At 35.2% G+C, this 27,352-nt stretch overlaps 1 protein-coding gene across 4 annotated transcripts in view; it reads right to left on the bottom strand.

Moving 5' to 3' along the window:
* enosf1 (enolase superfamily member 1) overlaps positions 1-26,327 on the bottom strand; it is a 44,815-nt gene extending 18,488 nt beyond the window's left edge. For 2 of the 4 annotated variants that reach the window (XM_028803774.2, XM_051928882.1), the window contains exons 1-12: positions 26,101-26,266; positions 25,690-25,798; positions 22,767-22,882; positions 16,602-16,688; positions 13,041-13,067; positions 12,838-12,910; positions 10,081-10,119; positions 9,061-9,143; positions 6,270-6,304; positions 5,982-6,069; positions 5,106-5,240; positions 1,924-1,965 (exon numbers count right to left, since the gene is read on the bottom strand). In XM_028803774.2, the coding sequence (XP_028659607.1) occupies positions 1,924-1,965; positions 5,106-5,240; positions 5,982-6,069; positions 6,270-6,304; positions 9,061-9,143; positions 10,081-10,119; positions 12,838-12,910; positions 13,041-13,067; positions 16,602-16,688; positions 22,767-22,882; positions 25,690-25,798; positions 26,101-26,184 (918 nt within the window). In that variant the 5' untranslated portion in view covers positions 26,185-26,266. Of the gene's footprint in view, positions 1-1,923; positions 1,966-5,105; positions 5,241-5,981; positions 6,070-6,269; positions 6,305-9,060; positions 9,144-10,080; positions 10,120-12,837; positions 12,911-13,040; positions 13,068-16,574; positions 16,689-22,766; positions 22,883-25,689; positions 25,799-26,100 lie in introns of all 4 variants that reach the window. The other 2 variants (XM_051928883.1, XM_051928881.1) reach the window with 2 other exon arrangements.
* Between the last annotated feature and the right edge of the window lie 1,025 nt (positions 26,328-27,352).

Below are 27,352 nucleotides of genomic sequence, written 5' to 3'. Positions count from 1 at the left end.
ATTCAATTGTAAAAGAATGGTTGTTTATTTTAGCCACACTAATTTTGGCATTCTTAGAGAGTCAAGGCTGGGGGGCTGTCAAGAGGCAGGGCCTGTTAAAGCCCATTGCGGCACTTCCTGTGTGATTTTGGGCTATACAAAAATAAACTGTATTGTATTGTATTGTATTGTAAGTTACTCCCGATGTGCGATGCAAAGCTGCAGTATTTTACAGATGTGTTTTTGCACTTCACTTCCATTATCAGCAATTTTTTTTTTTTACTTTGAATGGTAAGCTTATCTTTATTAGCCAAACTTTCAGTGACACCTCATAACAAATTAGTTTCATTTTTTTTCTAGTCTGCACTTTGATGTACAAGTGTACTCTGAGCAGTTTTTCTAAACATGTTTCTGGTTTCCTAAAAGCATCATTTTGTATCTGATTCTCTCCCATTTACTCTTAATCCTGAGATCCCTGACTGCTGTTTACTGCAAAGAACTCCTCATTAAAGCAAATGGAAAATAACTTTCATAATTCAGATTTTCCTTTTACTACAATGCTTTAAAATCCCCACTTTAAAGAGCCAACATGCTGTGTCCCATAATTAGTCTCCATCTTAGATGGTTGCTGGTTTGACACATAATGCCTAAAACAATGAGGTGTAATTAAAATATTCGGGCTACCTTTACTAAAATATTACTGTAAAGGAGAAACAAAAAAGTAGGCAGATTGTACAAACCCTGACTTGATACTGTAATGATCCCATAAGCCAGGAGCTGCTTTTCTGAGTCCACAGGTGTCGACTGGCTTTTTATTTTGAATGACGCAATATAAACTGTTACCCTGCTGCTGCCCTCCGGACACCTCCAAAATAATAAGTCCACATCTCTGCTCTTTTTACTTCACCAACTATTTTCACTGTGTGGTGCTCTTACTAACTGATCCTTATTCCTTTTGGTCCTTGTCAGCACGTATATAAATCAGCCACGAAAAGGAGTTTAAATCCTTATGAGGTACACACTCCGGCACTGTACTTACTCCTGTACATTATTATCATCTTTTTTGTTTTTCACTCGTCAAGCCTCAACAAAGCAAGACACACTTATGACAATATTGTATGTATCCCATTTGCAGCACTCAGTTGGTTGTAGCACTCAGCTGGTGAGTACTACAAACATTTTAACATGAATTATGTAACAGTTTCCAAGTACTGCTAGGATTTTTCTTCTTTTATATTGATGTTTTTTCTTGATGTTACCATAATAATAAGGTATAAAAAAGTAAATGTAATGCCCAAAATTATAAACCTAAGTTTGTATAAGTTCAAATATTTACTTATTTTTAACTGAAATGTTCAAACATCGTTTTTTTTGCTAATTTGACAGCCTTAGTGTCCCTGTAAAAACCCATCCACCAGAGTCCAGAATTCTCAGGAATGTGTTTTTTCCCTAGACATCTTTAACAAAAAATGAGAACTTAGCAACACAAGCATGAAAAGATTTGGAAAAAGGGAATATATCTATTTTTGTATAGATGCTTTCTTTTCTGCATCCTTTTTGCCCTATGTACCTCTGGCTATTCTATATAAAAAAATAGCCTTGCCTTTACCACTGATAAAACTGTTTAAGCTGCATGAATGCAACCAAAAATTGATTTCCAGCATTAGACACATATGCAGTTGTGTATTTTATGTACACATATTTACATATGGATAGCTGGCAGCTGCAGTATTATTTATCCAGTTAAGCTGTTAATTGTGTGAGCAGCACTACAGATCTGCACACAATATTGATTATTCACTTAAAATGCAGTTTTCCAGAATACTGTGGTATTGTTTTGGGCTCTATCACACAGCACAACTGCATGCAATAAACTTATTAAAGTTAATGTGTGTAAATATTAATGTTACAAAACAAAACATGCAAGTCTAACATCCAACTCACCTGTTCACCAGTGGCGACTCCAATTCCTAAGTGGGCCAATGCCTAAAAATGACAAGATGCATATGTAAAAAATGCACAAGCTCAAATGAAGTTCATCATATACTGCTATATGCAAGCGAGTTCAACTGCACTTCCTATTGACTATAAACACTGGTATTTCCTAACCAAATAATGTTTAAATGAAATGTATAAACACCTCTTTAGTTCTTTGAGTTGAACTCACAAAATATATTTTAATAATTTTGTTCTTGACAATTACTACCATACTACAAAATCATCAACATATTTATTTCAAGTTTCCTTGGAGGCAAAAAAAACACACACATTTTGTTTTTTTTAATTTCAGAATCCCTTTTACACACTATGGAAGTTATTTCTAGATATACAGTATAATATTGGCTCTAATGTATTCAGATAATTGCATGCCCCTATGTTTAGCCAAAAAACACTGCAATTTTGCCCCAAAAGCCCAGTTTTTTGTTAAAATTAATAATTAGTCTGTTCCATTTCCAGGCAACTAGCTAAATTCACAGGCAAAGCATTGGGAAGTGAAGCACCAAATTATGTTTTGGAATGCTAAACTGCTGTCTGTTTTGTGCCAGAGCATACTTTCAAATTCATATTATTATAGCTCCAAAGTGAATAAAACATTGTCAACTGTGTCTTAAAATAACATGAACGACCAACTAGTGCGCAGTTTCCAGCCTTTAGGTGTTGATATATCAAACAAAAACTGGTGTCATTTGTGTTTTCAGGTGATTACAAGAGAAACCTCCTATCCACAAAACCATACAGACTGAAAACAAAGTGATTATTGTTAATCGCAAGTGTGATTTCATTAGTACTACAGGCAGTGAAATCTTACCCATTTGTATCATTTATCTCTTTCACAACATGTGTGCCTAGACATTGGTCAGACATGCAAGTAAGAATTTCATTGTAAACAATATGCCACTAACCTTGAACTTGAACCGACATGTTTGTTTCTAAACATATTATAATATGCCAACCTATCAAAATAGTCCACTAAGCAAATTAGTAACATGGAACAAATTCAATGTAACAGCATTATTAGGAGGGTTTTGAAATGTAAAAGTTTTATGTGTGCTTTATTTTACCATACTATTTAATGATACATAGTTATTCTATGTTTAGTTCATACCATATACGGAGTAGTTTACTTAATAAAAAACTAACTTTAGGACTGATAATAGTGATCTATATTATATGTAAAAAAGGTTATTTGTACTGAGATCACATTACTCAGAATGCATTTATTTACTTTGTTTTGGGTTCTCATTTAATCCCACTAGCTGACATACCATTCAATACATCACTAGTTAAAAAAAACCCTATATAAGAAAACACCCCCTTTCATCTGCATTAGCTAATGAAAATCTAAATTATTTCCTTTAGTTAAAAGTTATTAAAACTTGTTGATGCCATGGCCAAGTAGCCTTGTCAAGCAATAATTAAAATTGAACATTTTTATTTATCCTAAGAAACTAACAATTCCTTTCTAGGCAGCTGGTAAATGTCTTGTCATATCTATGTTAAATATATAAACCTTTGAGAGTCAAGTACTGAAATGAAACAGTTTTTTTGGTTTGTCAAATACTATACTTCTAGTTCTGTTTTAATGTTCAAGTATTTTTACAACTGCAGGATCTTTTAATATCATTTCTGACAGATGGTGGTGGCTGTTGGTTTAGTAATGCCTTCTGAAGTCGAAAAAATGCAGCCAAATGCAGTGGGGAAAAATAACCGAGTCTTAGTTCAGATGTGACTTAGGGACAAACAAAGTGAACAATTCTACAGATTTTGAAAGCAGGGCCAACTATCAAGTAGTGGAAGTTGAAAAAGGAAGGCTGCAAGGCTGAGTTCAGGGAGGAGGTAAGACAGGCACTGGGTGGCAGTGAAGAGTTACCAGACAGTTGGGCAACTACAGTACGAAGTAGTAAGGGTGACAGCAAGAAGGGGGCTTGGCATGACATCTGGACAGAGGAAGGAGGAAAAGGAAACCTGGGGAAGTACAGGAGAGTATGCCAAGGAAGAGGTTGGTGAATAAGAAGTGGGATAGTCAGAGAGATGCAGAAAGAGTGAAGAGAGAGGTGGCAAAGGCTAAAGAAAAGGTGTATGAGTTGTATGAGAGGTTGGACACTAAGGAGGGAGAAAAGGACCTTTACCAATTGGCTACACAGAGGGACCGAACTTGGAAAGATATGCAGCAGGCTAGGGTGATAAAGGATAAAGATGGAAACATACTCACAAGCGAGGAGTGTGTGTTGAGCAGATGGAAAGAGTACTTTGAGAGGCTGAAGAGAATGAGAGAGAGAGAAGGTTGGATGATGTGGTGATAGTGAATCAGGAAGTGCAACAGATTAGCAAGGACAGCTATGTAAAGCATGAAGCATGGAGGTGTTTAGGAGAGATGGCAGTGGAGTTTTTAACCAGATTGTTTAATGGAATCTTAGACAGTTAAAGGATGCCTGAGGTGTACAGAAGTGTACTGGAACTGATTTTTAAGAATAAGGGAAATGTGCAGAGCTGTAGTAACTACAGGGGAATGAAATTGATGAGCCACAGCATGCCGTTATGGGAAATAGAAGTGGAAGCTTGGTTAAAAAGGTAGGTTATGATTAGTGAACAGCAGTATGGTTTCATACCAGGAAAGAGCACCACAAATGTGATGTTTTCTCTGAGGGTGCTGATGGAGAAGTATAGAGAAGGCCAGAAGGAGTTGCATTGTGTTTTTGTGGACCTGCAGAAAGCATCTGACAGAGTGCCACGAGAGGAGTTGTGGTATTGTATGAGGAAGTCGGAAGGGGCAGAGAAGTATGTAAGAGTTATACAAAATATGTACAAGGGAAGTGACAGATGCATTCAACGTGGAGGTGGGATTACATTAGGGATTGGCTCTGAGCCCTTTCTCATTTGCAATGGTGATGGACAGGTTGATAGACAAGATTAGACAGCAGTCCCCGTGGACAATGTTGTTTGCTGATAACATTGTGATCTGTAGCGAGAGTAGGGAGCAGGTTGAGGAGACCCTGGAGAGGTTGATACATGCTCTAGAGAGGAGAAGAATGAGGGTTCAGGGAGCAGCCAAAGGAAGAAGAAGAAGAAAATGTTTAGCCTGAAGCCCAATGTGTAGTAATTTTTTTCAGTATATCCATGAATACCTTGGAAATGGTAGCATGCCCAAGGATGTCATCAGGTGAAGTTGGCTCTTCTATCCATAGAGGTTTAAATTCAGCTAGTGATAAAACCCATTTAATAGCCTCATCAACATTCCATCGTTGATTGGCATCAATCATCTGTCAATTGGAAAGTGAAGCAGTTTTGGAGTACTGTTTGCTTTACATGAGAAATAGGAAACAATTAATTCATTAAATGCACATGATCAGTTATGAATGCACAAATGACTTGTCCTTGTTTAAAACCAACCAATAACTATAATAAAGATAATACCATAGTTCACTGTTTTTAACTCATTTTACATGAAATAATGTAAATAGTAGAGAGACTGGACTTTTTATATATGAGTATTGGTTTATAAGTTTCTTCTTCAAAAACAAACTAATATCATTTTTGTACTACAATACAGTGAAAAAAGGTATAATTTTTACTTAAGTATGTTTCTGTCCTTGACCAAACAGGGCCTTGTGTTTGCTTCGTAATAGCAGCTGGAACAATACAGGTATCTACAATTTGTGGAGTGTGTTTTTATACATATGAATTGCTTGTACTTGCATTCCATACCATAGGTGTTTGTCTTTTAATCCAATATTATTAAAGCAAAAGGCATATGGTATTGATAATTAAAAAGTAAATTAATTTTATTATTCATATATTTTCTGTAACAACAGTTAAATTCAAATAAAAATGGTAAAATACAACAGAAATCAAATGCCTCTTAAATAAAAAAAAAGAAATTCTGTTAAATGTAAAATACCAGCAGAGGGCACCATTTCCACAACCTGTCACTGAAAAAAAATATTTCAAATATAGCATATGTATATAAAAATGTACCGAAATGTTATTTTATTTATTTTTACCAGGGTATTGTTAGGTCCTATTATTTCTCTGATAAGTTTGCATCTTCGGATATCATCTTGAAGGTCTGCACCAACTTTTACTTTAAACCTTTAAAATATGTGAAAGACAAAATTCACAAAAGCCTTAAATTAATGTTTGGGTATGAAAATGTCACTTTCAGTAAACAACTGAACACAAAGCAAAGTTAATATTAAAATGTTCATGTATTAAAAAGATTATTAATTATTCAAATAAAATTACATTCACCTTAAACAAGAACTTTTAAACTGTTTTTAAATTGTACCCACCTAGTCCAGCCTTCCTCCAGTGCTTTCACACAGAGCTAAAAGCAAAAGCACATAATAACAGTGACAATAAATGTAAAACAAATGATAGAAAAATTCCTTTAATTAGAACTTGTTTTACTTGTCTATGACTACTTGTATTTCTCTATCCATTTTTCTGAGCTCACTTTTTCTCCTATAGACTTGCTGGAAGGCTGCTCCATTCCTAAATACTAATTTCCTTTCCTTTTAACCATTATGATGAACACTTGCTTGTATGTTTTTAATTCACAGCTAAATTACCTGACATTCTCCTAAAGAATCCTCTAATACAAAGGACTCATGTTTTTTTAAATGACCACAAATTACTCAGATCATGATGCAATCAAGCATCTTCAGACATGACATTGTAACAATCATATTTTCTTATTGGTATGAAGTACTTAAAGTGGTATGCAGAGTTGTTTTCCCTCCTGATGTAACAAGCATTATGTTGACAAAAAAAGTTAAATTTTTAGGTCATGAAAATGGTCAGATCAGATTCACTCTGGAAAAAATGTATTAGTGACATTGTTACTGTATGTAAATGATTATATCTTTCATTTTTTTGGTAAACAAGGAAATGAAAGTGAAAAGCAATCAAATACAACATCAAAAATCCATACATATAAACATTACATTTGTGTTTTCCCCACTGTATTCTTTCTTTAACCCAGTTCAATTTCATTTTCACAAGAGTGTGATAAATTTGTTCAAGTGAACTGAAAAACAGCACAAGTCATACAATGTTTGGGGAAAACGCATTGACAAATTGGTACTTCTCTGCAAGCAAGTGGATAGACAGGTGTCCATAAGGGTAGTGCGCCCAGTGAAAACAGGTTGTGCCTATTAAATGAAGCTATGCGGAACTGATAGACAGTCAGCACTGTCTACTCCTGCTACCAGGAGGAAGCAAAAGTCCTCCAATGGGAAACTGTGACACTGTTGCTTAAAGGAAGTTATGATTACAAAGAAAAATGTCAAAAATGTTTAGCCCACGGCAGTCCCATATTATTTCCAACTTCAGTTGATATTTCAGTTTATAATCACCTATCAAATATGGAAAATTAAGGGTAGACTGTGGTAAAATTAGTTCTGAGATTTTTCAGGTAAGGAAGGAACACAATAATCAGGAACACAGATATAATCATTAATCATGGTGCTGAAGAGTAATGATGTGTTGCATGTTGATTAGCACATGCAAATAAGAATTTTACTGTACTCCATACAACTGACAATAATGACCCCATAAACTTATAAAAACCAGAGGGCAGGAAGCTAAAAAAAATAATATACCTTCTTCAACTGTCAGGCATCAAGACTGAAATATACGATGAACCATTAAAAAGTATAGTATCCTAATGGAATTTCAAAGGATGTTCTTATTTCCAGAAATAGGCTCTGTGGTGGGTTGTATCTGCCTGTTCCCTTTCAGATGATAACAGAGTGCAGCATTAGCTACTTCACAAAGAAACAGAGATTGAATTTTACAATATTTTTAAGTGAGTGGTTCTAAAACTTGTATGGAGCTATCCCCAGTGAGGCACATTTTTTGTTTTATATTAAACTTTATTATACCCTTTATATTCCTCATTTATTGTTTACATGTGTGATTATTTGGTGTTTCCATGATAGTATGGGACACAGAAGTACCACCTACTTTACAGATTATTTACAATTGCTTCAAAGAGTGCATATTATTTCTGAACATACAGTATATTACGGCCACATTTCTTTAAAAGTAATATTTCAACATTTTTGCAAACACTCACTAAATATTTAAACATTTGTTACATCTAGAAATCCAATTATTAACTATAATTTATTTTTACAGACCTGACCAAGCCCCTTTCACAGTTAAACATACCAATGTAGCATTAACAGCGTGTTGTGTTGGTAATGGGTTTCCACAGTAAACTACAGGTCATGAAAGTCTAAAAGTTGATATAATCTTGTTGGTGTTTTTCTTTTTTTGTGGAAAATCTTACCAATTTTGAGATCTACATGTTTGAAGTTTCACCACTTGCAGCAATCCCTTCACAATTCGAAACCAAAAAAAATATATATATACCACTGGTAAGTACAGTATATACATATCAAGAGTGCTGGATCAATCAGCAAATCAGCTGTACTCATGAAAACATACTGTACTTGACTCACTTGTTTGTGTTCAGCCTCTCATAGTACAGTACTCAGGCGTATCATGTTATTGTCTTTTTTTAAGAGCAAAAATACCTAAATTGTTTAATATGACATAATTAGGGTTATTTTTTATGATTTGTTATAATTGAAGACAAGTATTAAGAGGTTTAAAATATGCTGATTATTTTCCTGTTCACTGTCATTTTTTAATGAGCTAAATTGTCAATATTTAATGCATTCTCAATGCTCAACAGAAATGGACAAATTCCGAAATTCACTTTGTAATAGTTTGAAGAAATAGGGACAGGTTATTGTTGGATTGTTTATTCAAGAGGAACAAGAAGGAAGCAAGACATGAACAAGATTAATATACCATATTATGCTAGCATACTGTTGTATCTAAAGCATAAACCTCTCACCATAACTCACAGTGAGATGTGATCTATATCACAATAATTGAAGTGTTTTAGTTATTGACCAAATAATTTTTAAAAAATCATTAGACTAGAAACTGAAAAGACATTAACTTGAAAAGTAGACTTGTATGAGCAATAATGTCAGTAATCAATAACAGACTGCTTTTTTTGAAAAAAGGATCACTGAAATCTTTGGATTATTCACAGCGATAGCCAACCTTTCTCAAATGGTCATCGGAGTATCCAAGCCAAGCACATGAAGTTGTATAAGCAGGGTAGCCATTCTTCAACATTTGCTCTTCTGGAAAGAAATAAAAGGGCATAAAAAAGTGTTTCATGCCTCTGCATGCAATTACACAGCTTGCTCTCCTTATGGCTTCTTGTTTTTTTGCTTTGCGCCCTCCCCCCACCATAACTTTTTGTATATGAGGGAGAAGCGCAAGCTTTAGATTCAGTAAAAATTTCAATCTCTGGTTTTCGACGGATCTCGACGTTTTAGCTTCCCCGGATACCGAAAACATCAATATTTCGATGATGGGTGTGCGTCTGTCTGTGTCTGTGTCACGGTTACTTGAAGACAGTCTTGAGCTAAAACAGCTGAATGGAAAAATACCAAACTGGAAACTTAAGCCTGTTATGAGATGACAATGTGCTGATTCGTATTTGAGCTAAATCATGCAAGAGAAAAAGGCACTTTAGAGGAACCCTCATATACCGTAATTCTGCAATTAATTATTAGTTCTTCTCATCAATTGCTATTGTAATGACCTATTTTATGATCAGAAAGATCAGGATTAGAGTGGTAAATAATTACTGAAATGTTATAGAATAGTTTGTGTAACTCTGCTCACTTCCACATTTTTACTGTTACATTTTGTATGGCTCTTCTGTGATTTGCTTCAGTGAAGAAACACAAAAGGTTTGTACTTATTTTGGTGTATTTCATATTGACTAGCAATAAAGACAGCAAAGTACGGTAAAATATCATCACATTATTGTCATTATATAGATGGAAAAAACATGCCTGTATGAATTTTGTTCTAAGTATAACAAGATTTACTCTAACAAACCTCAAACTGAAGCAGCAGAGATTTATAGTGTGGAAAAAAAATAAATACTTGTAATTCTGGAGATTCTCATTATTTCTCAATTCAGAATCCCCTCAGAAATACTCTCAGATAATACTGTGATAATACACGGATTTTCAGATTTGAAATCTAATTCTCATAATACATTACCTCTTTGTTCCTTTCCACTTTGAGCTTTCCTAAGAATATCTAAAAAATAAAGCAAAAGGAAAATAGATCTTACACATATAATACAAACTGGAAAATACAAGAGTCCTGTATAAGGAGACTTTCTACTGGAATCATATCTGTATATCTCCAAGAATCTAAATCTGACTGGCAAGAGACGAGAACGACAATCAATTTTGCCACTATTTTATAATGGAGACTCTAATAACTTGATATGAGAAGTGAATGAAAAGTGACTGCTAAAGAAATGTTTACAAATATCTTGACTAAATACTCCACAGATATGGATCAATAGCTATAGGTTCTTATACATGTTTCATAAAGCTTGGAAGCTCTTATCAATTTAAGTATTCAAAAGTGCCTAGGATTTAAGATAGGCAAAGTGTTCTCTTTAAAACCAGGCAAAAACACCTAACCATCCCACAGTAAAGATTCTCAAAAAAGTGTTTTTATTAGTCACCAAGACTTGACCGAATGGAAATAAATAAAATAAAAAAATTACTTTCCAATAACAGTCTGCTGTAACAGAAACAGAAGCTATCTAAATTAAAATAATAAAAAAACAGAAAATACAATCATCTGCAATGAAACCTACTGCCACGAAAACAAACAACCGAAGTCCAAAGGGGTGTGCATACAAATACAGCAGGCAACCAAATGTTGCATTTAACTGGTGTAACTCTGGTTTAGCAAGCAAGCCGACCAATGAAAAACTATTTTCTACCACATTTCTGAACTTCAAATGTCATTACATTACTTACGTATATCTCAATAAGGATAAAAGATTTCACATTCAATTTTTTAACTTAAATCAGTGATAAAATCAGTGATAAAAGTGTTTATATTCAATGAAACCCTCACAAGCAAGGTGGGGTTGTAAGCCTACATTTGGGAGCCAAGTGTTAAAAGATGGTCCAATTATGTTAATAACATACTGCTGCAGAGTTCACACAGGTATTTCCTAGATTTGGTATCTTGAACAGCTAAACAGAAACATTTTCACTGGCTTCACATCTTTACATTAGTGATTCAGTGTTTTTTGCTTCACACTTTCTATTCAATTGGATGAAGTGCTATTTTCCACCAGCCATTTTCAAAAGACAGATTATCATTTTTAAATATATTAATTAAAACAGCAATTCTAAGATTTTTCACACTTTTTCAATGTTTGAAGTGCAATAATAATTCAGACTAATTCTCAATCCAAAAGATTCTAATTGCAAAGAATGGCTCAATCAAGGTTCCTTGTAAGGCCCAGGCTAGCATAAGCAATCATTTTTCTTGTAAGCAAAAATTTTTAGTTACATTAACCAATGAGCACTACTTGCTCTTATGCAATATAACTACCTATTTATGTGTAATTTGTTTGCTTTATGTGGGCAATTTAGTTGTGTACCCTTTTTGAATAGTGCAACACATACTAGATTATTACATGTTTGTTGAGGGAAATGATTTCTACTTGTTTGAAGGCTGCAGTGGAGTTTTCACATGCTTCTTTTTTGAAACAGTGCATGTGTAATATATACTTTAATAACTGGTTTCTGGAAGCTGTACAATTTTCTGTCTGCCCTGTGTACACATTTGGCAGGTAAGGAGAATTCCTTGAATTGCTTCTTGATCAGTTCAGGATACTGACCTAGTGGTGCAATGTCAAGTTTGTCCCCTAATCCTTAATAGATCAGACACGGTTCAAAAGAACATGGATGAAGCAATTGAGCAGATCCTCTGTCAGAAAATTGAGAAATTAATAAAGATAAAAAAGCACTTTAAATACATTATTTATTTTACATCTTCAATCAACGACATGCTGGATGACTGGCAACTTTAAGTGTGGTAGTGTAAGTCAATGAGTCCTGCAATGAACCAATGTAACCTGAAACACTTGTGTCTGACTTCCACTTCATGCTGCTTGGATCGGCTCTGGCTGCTGCAGCCCTGAATTAGACTGAATGGGCACAGAACAAAGATGAATGGATCATTGTATGATTACAAAATTATTGTATGATTTTTCTACAGGAAAGCAAAGTTTCTCAAAATGTTGAATATTATTATTTTTAATACGTCTTTTGCTAAATTGCTTTTGCAACTTTTCAAGCAATAGTATTTGCTAGACTATTATTTCCTGCTGAGATGAACAGTGATGCATGTGTTGCCTGAAGCCAGGGGAAGGTAAGGAAGGGAATAGATTTCAGTTCTCTCTTCAACCTTTGACAGGGAACCTCAGGGAACTCATGATAATTCTATGTGTGAAATAGCTGCAGTACATAAACTTTTAGATGAAGCTTCACTGTTGTTCACATATAGTCATCTTACTGAGTCAAGCTAATACCACAACAATCACTTGCAGCAAAAATACTCATCAACAAAAATGTTAAAAAAAAGGAAGGATGGAACAATGACATTAATAGAATAATATAAAAAAAATTATTATCTCACACTTACTGACGTATTAAGTACTGAAATTCTAGCCAGTTCTACAGCATCTGGCATTTTGATCAACTTCGATTTTAACTTTATCTACAAAAATAAATTGTAATAAGGTGATTTAGCTGTGGCCAAACAGGATTTACTGCAATGACAGAATAAACAAGAAGATCAAATGTTCATAAAATCACTAGTGATTCTGTCACACAGCTTTTTGTCTACACCATGGAAAAAATGAAAGACAGGCTGGTGCCTTGAGACAAAGTGTTACCATTTGAATTATACAGCATAGTGAATGTAAACAAAAAAGCTCACCCACAGCTTCTTTTTCTGTCAGCACATCAGTGATGTATCTGAAATCTATGCAGGACACTAGCTGCTCAGGTTGCTGTTAAAAAACACAATTTTGGCAAATGTAATAGTATGACAAATGTAATAATGTAATTTATCAAAAATGTAAAAAAAACAAATGTGATTACATAAAAACATGAAACGCAGAAGGAAGGTTATGAACTTACCATATCAACCAATAACTTCCAGAGAGGCTAGAATGATATAAAAACAAAGAATGTCTAGTATATATTATTTTTTTACAAACAAACATTACATCAATGAAGAGCAAAGGTATTGATGAGTCCAAAGGATTGTACAAAAACATTTTAACATAGACTTAATCTTGCTCAGAGTGCATACCATATAATCTGACAACCTAAAATAATAAAATTACTTTTTATAAAATAAGAAAAAACTGTCAAAAATAAATTATAAATAGAAATCCATTAATTTATTCTAATCATGAAAGATCAGTCAGGTAGCCTTAATAAATCAGTAAAATTTCTCACTGCTCCACACTGTTCCTACCAAGATGTAGACCTGTCACCTGTCATTACTGCTCTTAATTGAATGGGCAGTTCATACTTTTATTTTGATATAATTAACTAGATTAGACAGAAACAAGTAACAGGCCATAGCAGACTGCCTCAGTTGGGTGTATTGTCTTCCACCTTGTTATTCATTCATTCATTTAAGAATCATTGGTAATCTGTTTTACTTGGTAAAAAAACAGGGAGATTTTTTCTTGCTCCAGCATATTCAGTAATATGTTTGCAATTCTGTCATTTTTGCTGTGTGACCTGCAGATAAACTTGTATATAATTTATATAGCATTTTAAAATGTGTATATGTATTAAAGAAATAGGCACCTATTTCTTTAACTACAAACTTATAAGTAGCAAATGAAAAACTCAAAAATGAAAACTACTGTCAAATATGGTTAAAAAACAACATGATGATGGATAGAAAACAGTGTAATAAAAGTTCATACTAACTGTTTCTAACTATACAGGCAGGCATTTTAAAATTGCAGAACTCGTGGATGAGAATTTAAAATGACAATTGAAATTAAAGACAGAAGTAAGTCTATGTGCTTAGACCCGTTTGTGGCAGACTACAGCAACAGGAAATCCATCCACACCTCTGGCACAGGTATTAAACATGGTGTGCTTTTATGTCTTTTCATAAACCAGCCAAGGAAAGATTACACAAAAAACACAAAGAGCAATACATTTGCCCAAAAAGAAAGCCTGGTAATCTGAGTCTTATCAAAATATATATTGATCCTTGTCTAATACTGTAGGTGAAGAATCATTCACCCTTTTCTTCAACATCACCAAAATGCATCATACTTATTTTAATAAAAACCTTTCCTTTCCATCTACCTGTTAGTTTCTGCCTCAAAATCTACAACCATCACACCTATACAGTGGCATATGGGGGTAAATTCTCAGAATCACCTCCAGGATCAGGTGGATGGCCTGCTTTTACTACAGCAATACCTGGCTAGAAGTACACCTTGTGAGTCCAGAGTCTCACGTAGTAATCAGGTAGCCTCCAGGTTGCCAACAACCAAAGCTATTCTTTAAAAGCAAAAGAAAAGAAGAGTATCTTTTTCCCCCCGAAATGGAAGGTTATTCTAAAATGTTCTTGATTAGTTCCTGCCATATTTTTAAAAAAGTTCTGAACAGATCCTCTATGTGAGAATTTGATTTTTTCCAAATTCAAATAATATAGAACATCAACAACACTGACATGAAAGTGGTGGGGTTGGATTCTTTCATTTGAGCAAGATAAGTATAAGTGCTAGTAGTGAAGAAAAGACAATTAAAGTTTGCTTGTTCTTCTCCACATTAGGCATGTCTGGGAATACACCAAAAATGGCTGTTAATGGGTTTAAAGTGAATGTGATACCAAAGCTGTCTGATAGGCTTTCAAATATTGTTGTCCAAAATGTTGTTAATTTGATGCAGGCCCAGTGAAGCTGGAGCTAGATTACAATGTTCATAGGTTGAATCTTGCCCTGGAAAAATTTTGGACAATTTTAAATGAGACACATGTGCTTCATAGAAAATTCTAAGTTGAATAATTGAATGCTTTGAGCATATGGAGCTAGAGTGTATTCTGTGCATGGCTGCCTTTCACTTTTTTTCTGATATATTAAGTGACAGATCCTTTCCCCAATGTACTGTGGGGTCTTTGAATGGAAGGGACTTGAAAATATTTTTATAAATTTTAGAGATGCCATCTGAGACTTCAAGACTGATCATTATTTCTTCAGGAAATTAACTAGGTGGAAGAATTGTAATTGTTCATAGGATGGAAAGATATTATCTAAGTACAAGTCTCTGAGTGTTTTAATCCCAGACATTTTCCAAACATTAAATACTGTATATGTTTGAGAGGGTGGGAAAAGGTGGTTGTCATGTAGAGGTGCAACAGAAAAAATCTTCTCTCTCTTAAATTGCTTCCAGCACTGGTTCCATATTCTGAGAGAATGAAGGGCAATGGGATTATTGACAATCATTTGTATTAACTGGGGCACAGAGCAGAAAATATGAAGAACTACAGAAGATTTTATTTCAATTGCTGACTAGGTTCATGCATATTCATTGATTTCTGTCGATGTCCAGGTCTTTATAACTTGTATATCTACCACCCAATAATAAAACTGAAAGTTAGGTCGTGCCATGCCCCCTTCTGCTTTAAGTCATTGTAGAGTCGTAATTTGGATGTGTGGATGTTTCAAATTCCAAATAAATGAGGTTATGATTCTATCTAATTACATTAACAAATCATTTTTTAAGAAAAGTATATGGGGATGATTTGATATAGGAAAAGAAGCTTGGGAAGGATTGTAATCCTAACAATATTGATTCTCCCTGCTAATTAATGTAAGATGGAGAGTAGCTTCAAGTCTGTAATTTTTTCCAAGCAGGCAGCAAACTTTTGTTGAAAAAGAGCTTTATATTTACCCTGTCATTCTTTACTGTGTAATTAGTATGGTGCTGACAATGAAATGACCACAGCTTCTCATGCAAATGAAGATAATTTCACATTCTAACATGTCCAGGAAGACAACTCTCCAATGCACACAGTTATTTTGAAACAAAATGCCATCACTGGAGGGACTCAATTATCACTATTTCCTTTCACTATTTTATTATTACCACATTTATTTTTTAACTTCACCTGTTTGTTGTCTGGTACAAATCTTGTAGTCGATATTTAACCCACTTCCTATTGCCCAAATTACTTGAAATTTTGCACACTTACTCACTTCCAATGACAATACATGAATTAATAATCAGTTTCACTAATTGATCAATTAATCCATGTTAATTAAGAAATGATAGACACATATGAAGAATAGTTAAAGATTTCACCAATAGATGGTGATAGTAACGGATAGAAATATTAAAGGAAGTGTTAAAATATTGATTACAAAATTATACTAAAACAAACCCAAGACTAAAAACTTGAAAATAATATATATATTAAAAAATACTTTTTAAAAACTACACTTATATTAACTTAAAAAGTGTGATAAAAAGTAAAAAATAAGTCTTGCTTTTATTTCACAAGTGATGTATGAGACTTATTTTTTAGTAACTTTCAGTTTTAGTAAGTTTTAGTTTACTTTTTAGTACACTTTTTAACTTAATATAAGTGTGGTATATATATTTTATGGTTAGTTTCTGATATCTGTCAAAAAAGACAAAAACAAAAAAAAAAGAAGAATTTACCTTGCATTCCATCTTGGCCCAAAGATCCCAAACAGCATTAAGCACTGCTGAAGTGGCAAGATGTATGACACCTTTCTCTGGTCCAATCTGTTATAGAACATCAATATGTGTCAATTCACCATTTGGCAAATTAAATTAAATCCGAAACATTATCTCCTTTAGCAATACACATATGCTCTTTATATGTGACAAACTAATTTTATTTGCATAAAATTTATTACAACATTACAAAGCTGCTTTCATCTGCCAATACAACAGCTGTGTCTCCAAGTTTAAATCCATTGAACCATACTTAGGGACTACCATGAAGCACATAAAGCTGTTTAGTGAAGAAATTTATTTCTAAAATTAAATCAAGAGGCTTCATGTAAAACTAGGAAACTTCAGGCATGTTTGATGAAGAAGGGTGTTATACAGTATAAACCTAAACAATGTGCTTCTTGCCATCTGGCAGGGTATTAGACAAAGAGCAATGACTAAATATGAAAAAATCTAAAGGTATATTAAATATATAAATACTTGTGTGAAATCTATATGACATATTAAGTTACTAATTAACAAAGGGAGTGTGTCATACTAGCCTTGTGTCCATTTTCTACAAATGCAAATTTTTCCTTCAGTTTTTTTTCAGTCCAGTTATTTTTTTCTTTTTAAATTTTGTAATTTATATATTGATAAAGTGAGAACTGCAGCAGAAGAATCCTAGTTAATAAATGTCACATTTTCAGCTATTAAAATTTTAATAAATCTCTTACAGAACAAAAATGCTCGATCACTGGGTCTATTATCCTACATACTAAAAAAAGCAAGATGGTGAAGGGAAATATTCTTATTTCAGACTAATTTTTGAACACTTTCTGAAACTTTTTTAACACTTTTAATAAAATATTAAAATCAGAAACTAGTTAAACTGTTAGAGCCAGTTCAGTAATTATTGTTTAAATTCTGCCAGCTACATCTTATTAGTGTAGCTTCCATCCCAGTCAGGTACAGCTTTTGCCTCATGCACAATTAAAGGGCCACAGAACCTAAACTTATAAGTATATATGAAAATATACTGGTGCATACTTTTCTCATTCAGAGCGGGATAAAACTTGTCATAAAAAGTAGCAAAGGGAATATGTCTACTGGTTCATACTTATAAATCTAGTACTTCAGTAACGTGTTACTTTCTAAAAGGATGCAAAATAACTTTTCTTACAATTTTGCACTCCAGATTCATTGTAAACATCAGATACCTCCTATGTGAATTTAATCAGTTTTGTATTTCAATCAAATTTGAGAATATGCTAAGATATAAAATCTGTACCCATCCATTTGTTTTCTAAATATACTTCATTCAGTTCAAGGTGGCCAAGGATCAAGAACCAGGGCTAGAGCCTGTTTATTGTTTATATGAGTGTGGAGTGGAGGGTGCTTTGTGCACATTATAATAACAAAATAAATAGTTGTTATATTTTCACCTGGTCTGAAGAGTGGTACCTGAGGGTTCGAGAGGTGGACAAAAGCATTAACTGCTACACACATTATACATTTTTTGTTTTTTGAGAACATTATCCACTTGTTTTGTGGTCCAGAACATATTTATATGACTGTGTTTTATACTGGTTTTACCTTTGGATTATTTATTTTAACCCACAGATTATCACTTGGGATTTTATGTATAATTTATTGACTATTCATTTAATGGAAGAAGATGATCTGCTCTGGCGACTCCTAACGGGAGCAGCCGAAAGAAGAAGAAGAAGATTTAATGAAGATCTTGCACTGCACTTTTGAAACCTTTCTATTTGTTTTACTAAAAGCACTTGGTACATTTGTACCAACCCCTTGCTGACCATGTGTGTCCTCATTTGCCTGGCTGATCTCAGTTTATGACTACTGACAGTTCCAAGTTCAAGAAGCTCCCGGAAGCAACTAGTGAAAGTGGAGTCAACCCAGACCACCACAGGACCACATGTGGCAACAGGCTTTGTTACAACCAGTTTCATAATTAGTGAATCATTTTAGCTCTAATTGATCTACAGTAATCCCTCGCTATATCGCGCTTCATCTTTCGCGGCTTCACTCTATCGCGGATTTTATATGTAAGCATATCTAAATATATAACGCGGGTTTTTCGCTGCTCCGCGGGTTTCTGCAGACAATGGGTCTTTTTACTTCTGGTACTTGCTTCCTCAGTTGGTTTGCCCTGTTGATTTCATACAAGAGATGCTATTGGCGGATGGCTGAGAAGCTACCCAATCAGAGCACGCAGTTAAGTTCCTGTGTGCTGCTGATTGGCTCAGCGACGGAGTGCTGCATTAACCAGGAAGTCTAATCTCACTCATTCAGCATTAACGTGCCCCTGCTACTGCTTCAGGAGCCGTGTCCAAGCAGCAACAGAAGATGCAAATGATTGCAGAAAAGGTAAAAGTTTTGGATATGTTGAAGGAAGGAAACAGCTACACCGCTGCAGGACACCATTACAGCATCAATGAGTCCATGATTCTTTTTATTTAAAAAGGAGGAAAAGCATATAAGATCTACGGCCGCAGTGTCCTTTAACCAGGACGCAAAACGAGTTGCAAGTGGACGTGATAAGGCAGTAGTCTGGATGGAATCTGCTTTAGGGATTTGGATTGAAGAGTGCTGGAAGAAGAACAACGGCGGTGCTAAACAGTCGCCTGAAGAGGCTCCTTTAGAAGAGCTGTAACGCTATCCTTTGTTGAGCAGTAAAATTAAACTCATCGTTATCGGACAAGTCGTCGTGTCATTGTTGGTGAGTAACCATAATTAATTATCTACGTACAGTACTTATTACATGTACATAGTTTAGTGTCACTGTACACACATTTTACTGTATACAATTTTTCTTGCATTGTACGTATTTATTGCTGGTGGCCTGTCTGTCGTAATGGCTGTAACATATGTGATATCGGAGACGCTCAATATCTTTAAAATAATATTTAGGGTTTACTACATAATTTCAACGAATCTTACCTAATATCTAAGAGAATACAAAGGGTTTATGCTGTATAATTGTGCGTGAAATGCTTATTATAGTGTGGGAGTGTTCATAAGGGCTTAAAATATATAAAAATAACCATATAAACATATGGTTTCTACTTCTTGGATTTTCTTATTTCGCGGGTGGCTCTGGAACGCAACCCTCGCAATGGAGGAGGGATTACTGTAATTTCATTAGTTGTAATTTCTTTCTTCTTGTTCACGAGTGAGGGAAGAATGGAGCGTGAGATCGACAGGCAGATAGGTGCGGCATCCGCAATAATGCGGGCGCTGCATCGGTCTGTCGTGGTGAAAAAGGAGCTGAGCCACAAGGCGAAGCTCTCAATTTACCAGTCGATCTATGTCCCTACCCTCACCTATGGTCATGAGCTATGGATAGTGAGCTATGGATGGAGATCGCGAATACAAGCGGCTGAAATGAGTTTCCTCCGCAGGGTGTCTGGGCTTTCCCTTAAAGATAGGGTGAGAAGCTCAGTCATCCGGGAGGGGCTCAGAGTAGAGCCGCTGCTCCTCCGCATCGAGAGGAATCAGATGAGGTGGCTCGGGCATCTGATCAGGATGCATCCTGGACGCCTCCCTGGTGAGGTGTTCCGGGCACGTCTAACCGGGAGGAGGCCCCGGGGAAGACCCAGGACACGTTGGAGGGACTATGTCTGTCGACTGGCCTGGGAACGCCTTTGGATTCTCCCGGAAGAGCTAGAAGAAGTGGCCGGGGAGAGGGAAGTCTGGGCATCTCTGCTCAAGCTGCTGCCCCCGCGACCCGACCTCGGATAAGCGGGAGACAATGGATGGATGGATGGATGGATTTCTTTCTTGTCACATATTCTACATTTAGAAAAGCACAGCAGTGTGATATTTACAACACATTTAGATATATTTGAATTGTTATAATTTTAAATGTGCAACTCTTTTGTTGTTTTCCTATTATTTACAATTTGTGAGCAAAATGCACAGACGATGCAACTTAATAACATTTTAACAACAAGCAGACCAGACATCTGGGCAAACAACACTGAACACTGAATGGCTGTGACTACTTCAGCATCAGACACACTAATGTGCCCATTAGTAAATAATCTTTAAAAAAAGAACTAAATTATTCTCATGTAATAAATGCTTGGTTAACTGTTAATCCCAAAACACACAAACTGGGAAATAACAACTTGCTTATTTAGTCTAGGTGTCAAATTAAAAACAGACTGTTACAGCCTGGGTTGGCTACAGCTTGCACACTCCCTTGAACCTGGGGCCATTGATAGTCATGTCTGTGGATGAGTTGGACAATAAGGACAAACAACAGAGGTAGGTGCAAATGTGCAAATAATGCTATTATTTACAATACAATAAACTGTATTTTTGAAAATACATTGCACATTCAACTTTAGATGAGTAAGTTAATAAAAAAAAAAACCAAACAAACAGTGTCACTGGTGGAAGTTAAAATTCATTAAATACGTAAATAAATCTGAAAACAGGTTAACACACAGACCTTCACTTTAAAAACCATCACAAGCTTTGGTGCCTCCTATTTACTGTGACATTTCCTCTGCTATCCTTTGTAGGTCTTCTCAATGGGAACTGGCTTGTGTCTTGGCCGCCACCCTTTGGGAACTGCACAGACTCTAAGCCCTGCCCCTTTCCATGCCATCATTTTTCACGGCCTTCAGCAGGTGCACACTCAGAGCAACTGGTTGCTACTGCTCTTTGATTGCTCAGCAGGAGCAACATGGCCCCTTGAGCACCATCCACTCTCTCACCTCGGGGCCTCATTCCCTACCGTTTGCAATCAACCCATGCAGCACTGCCCCTGACGATTCCTTGTCCCCCATCTTTTCTTTCTAGTTCTTTTCCATTTTTCTGTTTGATTCTCCTTTACCTGCTTTGGCTTGTCTTAAAAACTCCCATGGGTGTAGGTGCCTTATAAAGCACCCCAGCATGCTAATGAGGGAATTGGCCGAACTGTGTGCATCTGCACGAGAAAGCATGTTCTACTAACCCCTCCCCCCCAAAGGGTGCCACCGCCATGCTACCATTTACACTTTTGTCTGCAAACATTAAAAACTTACGCACCCCTCACAGATACCTATCTCATCTTACACTCAGGTATTGACAGGAATAAAAATTTGCACCCACAGGACTGAGTTTGAAAACCACTGGTCTAACCACTAAACTAGGAATAAATTATAAGCTCACAGTCACCTCCAGTAGTAGATTGTGAATATATTGACTGACTCAGTTTATAACTGTAAGAATTCCAATACACTATTAATCAATAAGGAAGCAACATTTTATACTGTTTTATCTACCTTTAGAAATAAATTTTCATTGCATTGACCAGTGTAGTTTATTCAGACTCTAATTACTAATGTTATTCAAAGTAAGATTACACGGCTTCTGCCTTGTTTTGTACCTGGTATTTTAATCTATAGAAATTATTTCATAATAGGCATTCTATTTTCCAAAACCCCATTAAGGCCAGATTTATTGATTAAAGGTATCTTAAACTTATATATACATATATATACTGTAATACTCCTTAAAGGCAGTATAATCATATTAAGGGGATTCACTTTATCACTTTATCAAACATCTACTTGGTTTTTTTTGTGGAGCAAAATAAGAACAGTAATCACAAAAAGCACAGACAGAAATGTAATCATAACCTTTGTGCCCATCTTAACCCACTGCTTCTGTCACTGTAAAACAGCAGTGCCATGCAAGATTACAAAAAAAAAATTTCTTTGCAATCTCCACCTTCTTTTTCAGTGAAGTAATGTATAATTTGAGCATATTATTTCAGTCTCATTGTAATTTACAGGTGATATATCCTTTCAAATCAAGTGTCAAAACCCTTCCGTTTGTAGACAACATAGTATTTTGTAACCAAACAAAAAAGGTCAACAGAAGTGATCCATACATTACTCTCTTTCACGACCTGCAAATGTGGGAGTGGGGTTTGCAATAAAAAAAGTATAAGTGATTCAGCAGGATAAAACCTTTAGATACCATCTACTCTTAAACATTCATTGGAGGTGATCTAAATACACATAAATGGGTTAATAAGGGGGGAAAATTAACTACAGTGCTTTGATTTTTTTTCTGTTTAGCTACCCAATACTTTGACAATCTACAGTATTTATTGAACTACATAAATACCCATCTCATTTGCCCATCACTTGTAAGAAGTCTGTAAAAACCTCGGAAGTCGTTCACAATGTCTCCAAAACGTTTTCCAAGCACAAGTGGGGTAAGGGCCTTCACTGCACACACCACTGTAAAAACAAGAAATATGGTTAAAAAGTAACTACTTGCTTTATGTCAATTTTCTTCCATTAGGAATAATTTATGCTACATACCTGGTATCTCTCTACACTTGTTAGTCAATTTTTTCTTTTACTTCAGGTTTTGGGGCACTTTTATGCATTCAAACCTGAGGACTAACATTAAGATTGACAAGTTTTTTTTTTTGCAAGTATAAAAGATTACACAGTGATTGTTGATGAACCAGGCACATATACGTTTTGTGCTGTATGTACTGTAGCACCACATAGTATCTCACTCAACTGCAAATTTCCCACCTAGGACGTAGGCCACGGGTTCATTTTCATGTTAAATTTTACAAAGGTAGGTCAAATTTCATTATGTCAATATTAAAACATAACTCATATTTTCCCAATTTTAAATAATTTTTATTCAATTTGTTTTCTACACTTTACACATTTACGTGACAGCAGTCCTAAGCAGAGATGTTTAAAATAGGATTTGTACAGCAAATTTAAAATGGCAATAATTTTTTCTCTTTCCTCATTTCAAAAAATGTCCCAACAAAAAGGGTGGCATGGTAATTTCAGATGGTGCTTTTTAAATTTTCAAATAAATTTGCAGTGTAAAAATTTAATGTTTCATGACTCAGCATTGTACAAAAAAACAACATTGTACAAAAACGCATCCTAGATGGAGTATATCATGTCTAAATTTGCTGAATTTGTTAACTGAAACAGGAAAAAGGTCATCTAAAATAATTAGATTCTATTACACTTGGACATTTTTTACAAATTCAGTTCCAAGTGTAAATAGAAATGCTCTTTAAATGTACCTTAGATATAAAACTGCATATTAAAGTAACTTACTGTTATAACCTCTATGAATTGTAATGTATCATAACAAAATAAATGTAGAAAAGGGTATAATAGCGTTTTGATAATATATAGTCAACATGACTTTAATGAACAATAATGCTTAATATAGTGGTTGAGGTTTGAGGAAATTGTATTAACATTTTAAACTTTACAACTTCAAATATATATTATTAATCTGACTAGCCTTCCCAAAACATTTTATTAAACCTCACTTGAATATGAAATACCAAACAAACATTTGTGTAAGATATGTATTCCCTAACTAGGAGAATGATAGAATTTGACATTCTCTGAGAGGCAACTATTCATGTATTCAAATTAGAAACTATTGTCTACTTATAAAATAATTTAAAAAGGCAAAAAATCTTGTAAAATGTAGATGAGACATAAGGCTTACGATTGGTACAAACATATGAAGAACATATGAAGAATTAAACAAGCATCTGCCACTTACTTTGGAAAAATACATTAAAAAGACAAGTTGAAACATTAAAAGGCACCAATTCAGATGACTTTACATGAAGACCCATGGTTAAACAACTTACCTATCCTTCAATACTACTGTTGCATAATAATTAGCATCTTCATTTGTATACATGCTTTTCATTAAACAGGCCTAAACTGTAGTAGGAATTGTAGATTTCACATGATTAAAGCAAGCAAATTTCAAATAAAAAAATGAACAGGAAATCTGGCTATGTCTCTCCTTTTATAAACACACTTAGAATGTTTAACGAAGAAAAGCAAGATGAGGAAGAAGTAATGAAGAACTTAATTGCTTTTAAGGAGATTTTCATGTCTTAACCTGCTATGGGTTTTTATACCAGTTAGTATAGCTTTATTAAATGAACAACCTTAATCGCCAGTCTTTTATGCAGAATAGTAATTTGTACCTTAAATATTGACACTTTAAGAAACATATTAGTATTTTAAAAATATGTAACAAACTAAATAAAATAAATAATCTGCAACCTCTCTATGCTTTATGGGCGGGGTGGTGGCTTTGAGGCTAGGGATCTACACTGGCGATCAGAAGGTTGGCGGTTCGAATCCCGCAAATGCCAAAAGGGACTCCGCTCTGTAGGGCTGAGCAAGGCCCTTAACCTGCAATTGCGCCTTCCTGGGCATCCCTGCATGTAGGGGAAAGGGAAAAACTTGGGGGTTGGTGGCAGAATTGGCACTCCAGCCACCATGTTCCACTCCATCTGAACTTGTGTGATGCTGAGGTGTGCAACGGCTGCACTTGGGTCCTAATCTAGGATCCTGAGTTGGTTTGTCGTGTGATGGGTGCGGCAATGCGCTCGATCAGCGCGTGCTCCTAACCTCTCTCTATGCTTTACTAAGTGGCCATCATATTATAGTATCTAGAATGACTGTTATTGTTTTTGAGAAATGAATGTGAAGGTGAAAAAAATGCATTTTTACTGCAGAGAAAAACTCAGTAACACAAAGTATGAAATAAAAGGAGAATAACAAACCTACTGTCTATCCCAAAGTGCCTCGCTCGCAGACACTGAAACACTAATCAATGGAGTGTCTGTCAGCACTAGCACCTATCCAAAACAGTACTTCTATCATGAACTCTGCTGCCCACTTCCAATCACTGCCCCTTCCTCCTACCAGTAATATGTTCGCCAAGTTTCTTCTTGAATCGAAACAAGTGTGTTAACTAAAATAAAGAACAAAAGCGTTGCTAGAGCCGTACAGTAACTGCTTCAGCGGTAATCATTGGCATCAGAATTTTACAACATCAACAACACATCGACTGAGGTTCTCCAGGACTCAGCTTGGGTATCTATGCATTTAAGAGTATTCTTTATCTTTTAAAGCAGAACCGTCCGTTGGAGTGGAATAGTTGAATGGAACTTCCACAAGTATTCAATTGGACCTGTGACAACTTCTTTCACTTTATTTGCGGAGCTAATCTTTGTGAATCTTACCGATCTCGGTGCCTCGGCCCAGGGTGAAGGTCAGCCCATAGCCTTTGAAGCCATTTTCAGCGTCAGTCTCAAGAACAACGTATGCAGCGGAGTAATCGGGGTCAGAATGCTGTAAAGAGGTTAAAATTCAAAATAGATTTGTTGACATAATGTTTTGCATAAACATATGATTGCTAAATAGGAATTAAATGTTTCAGTGTATTCACGTATTGGACAGTAACCTTAAGGTAACGAAGTGTTGACCGTACTGAGATAGCAGAGGGTTTGAATAAATGTATCGCTTGCCTCCGTTCACAATAAACGAATAAATGTTATAAAGTATCCATAATACAAAAACACAAATATGGGTATCTCGGCAGTCGATTTAATGAAATACTTCTAAACCACCACATAAGAAGTCGAAAAACTGACCATTGCATCTGAACCATGATGCTCGAAAGACGTCGGAAACCGTACGTCGCTGACAGTCAGTTTGGTAATTTTTACATCCAACATTTTTATTTGTAAAATACGCAGCGAGACTCCGAGCCACTGAAAGGTATGCGTGAGTGTATGTTATGCAGCATTCTATTGGCCAACGGCATTCCGTGTTCCCTCCTTTTTTAAATATAACAAATATGATTGGCTTATAGATAGCAAACTGGAGGAACCTGAGTGTGTGCGGTCATGTGACTGTTTTCACGGACGTTGTCCTAACAAAGTTGGTTGGGGCTAGCGCTTCACTTTTTGACAGACTTTGGAAGTGGGATCTCGTGGGGAAGATACAGTTAAAGGCACGGTGAACTGGCAAAGTAGAATGAGTGAAAGGAGATCCAGCGGACATATTCAGTATCATAATTAATAGCTTTTTTATACAAGAAAAAAATACGTTTTTGACTTAATTACACTACTGTTGTAAATTGAAAAATCTTCTTCGTGTACTGATTTAATAATGTTAGGAAAACATATAGAAAATAGGAAAATTTAGCAGTCTGTTAATGAATTTAAATGGTTTCAAGGTTTGACACAAATTCCTTTATTACTTAGGGTGTTTTCAGGATTATTAAAATACTTAAATATTTAATCCATTCACATATGTACAAACCGCTTTCCATTTTTTTACATATTCAAAATACAGTAGTACACCCAACACATTTCACGGTGTTTCATATGAGACTATTCTCGAACCTGCTCAATCCAATGTACTGTATGGTCTCAGTGTGAAGAGCCAAAGGAGGCCATTACAGGGTGCATTCAGTCACACATCGTCACTGGTCCAATATATTTACAATCACCAGTTAAATTAACCAGCACATATTTAGACATGTGTAAAGAAAACTCTAACTGACGCGGGAAGATCATGAAAATCATACAAGGATGGTTCAAGCTCAGGGTGTTGGGGGCATGAAGTAGTTGCACTAATCATTATGCTACCCAGCATATTTCAGTAAATAGGCTAATTTAACATCTAGATGCATTAGATAATGCAATTCTTACCTTATCTTTATTGTTGATATAAAGGATGCATTAATGGCAAATATTGTCACTTTTATTTCTACCTTAAATAGTCAGTTACAAGATCCTATTGAAATATAACGCAGCAGTTTTAGGAAAAAAATATATGAATAACAAATTAAATTAAAATACAACCACCCTTTGACTCATACTTGTTGGAAGCACCTTT

This window comes from Erpetoichthys calabaricus, chromosome 6 (genome assembly GCF_900747795.2).
Source record: "Erpetoichthys calabaricus chromosome 6, fErpCal1.3, whole genome shotgun sequence".
NCBI lineage: Eukaryota > Metazoa > Chordata > Cladistia > Polypteriformes > Polypteridae > Erpetoichthys > Erpetoichthys calabaricus.
This window is presented reverse-complemented; position numbering and strand designations above follow the sequence as displayed.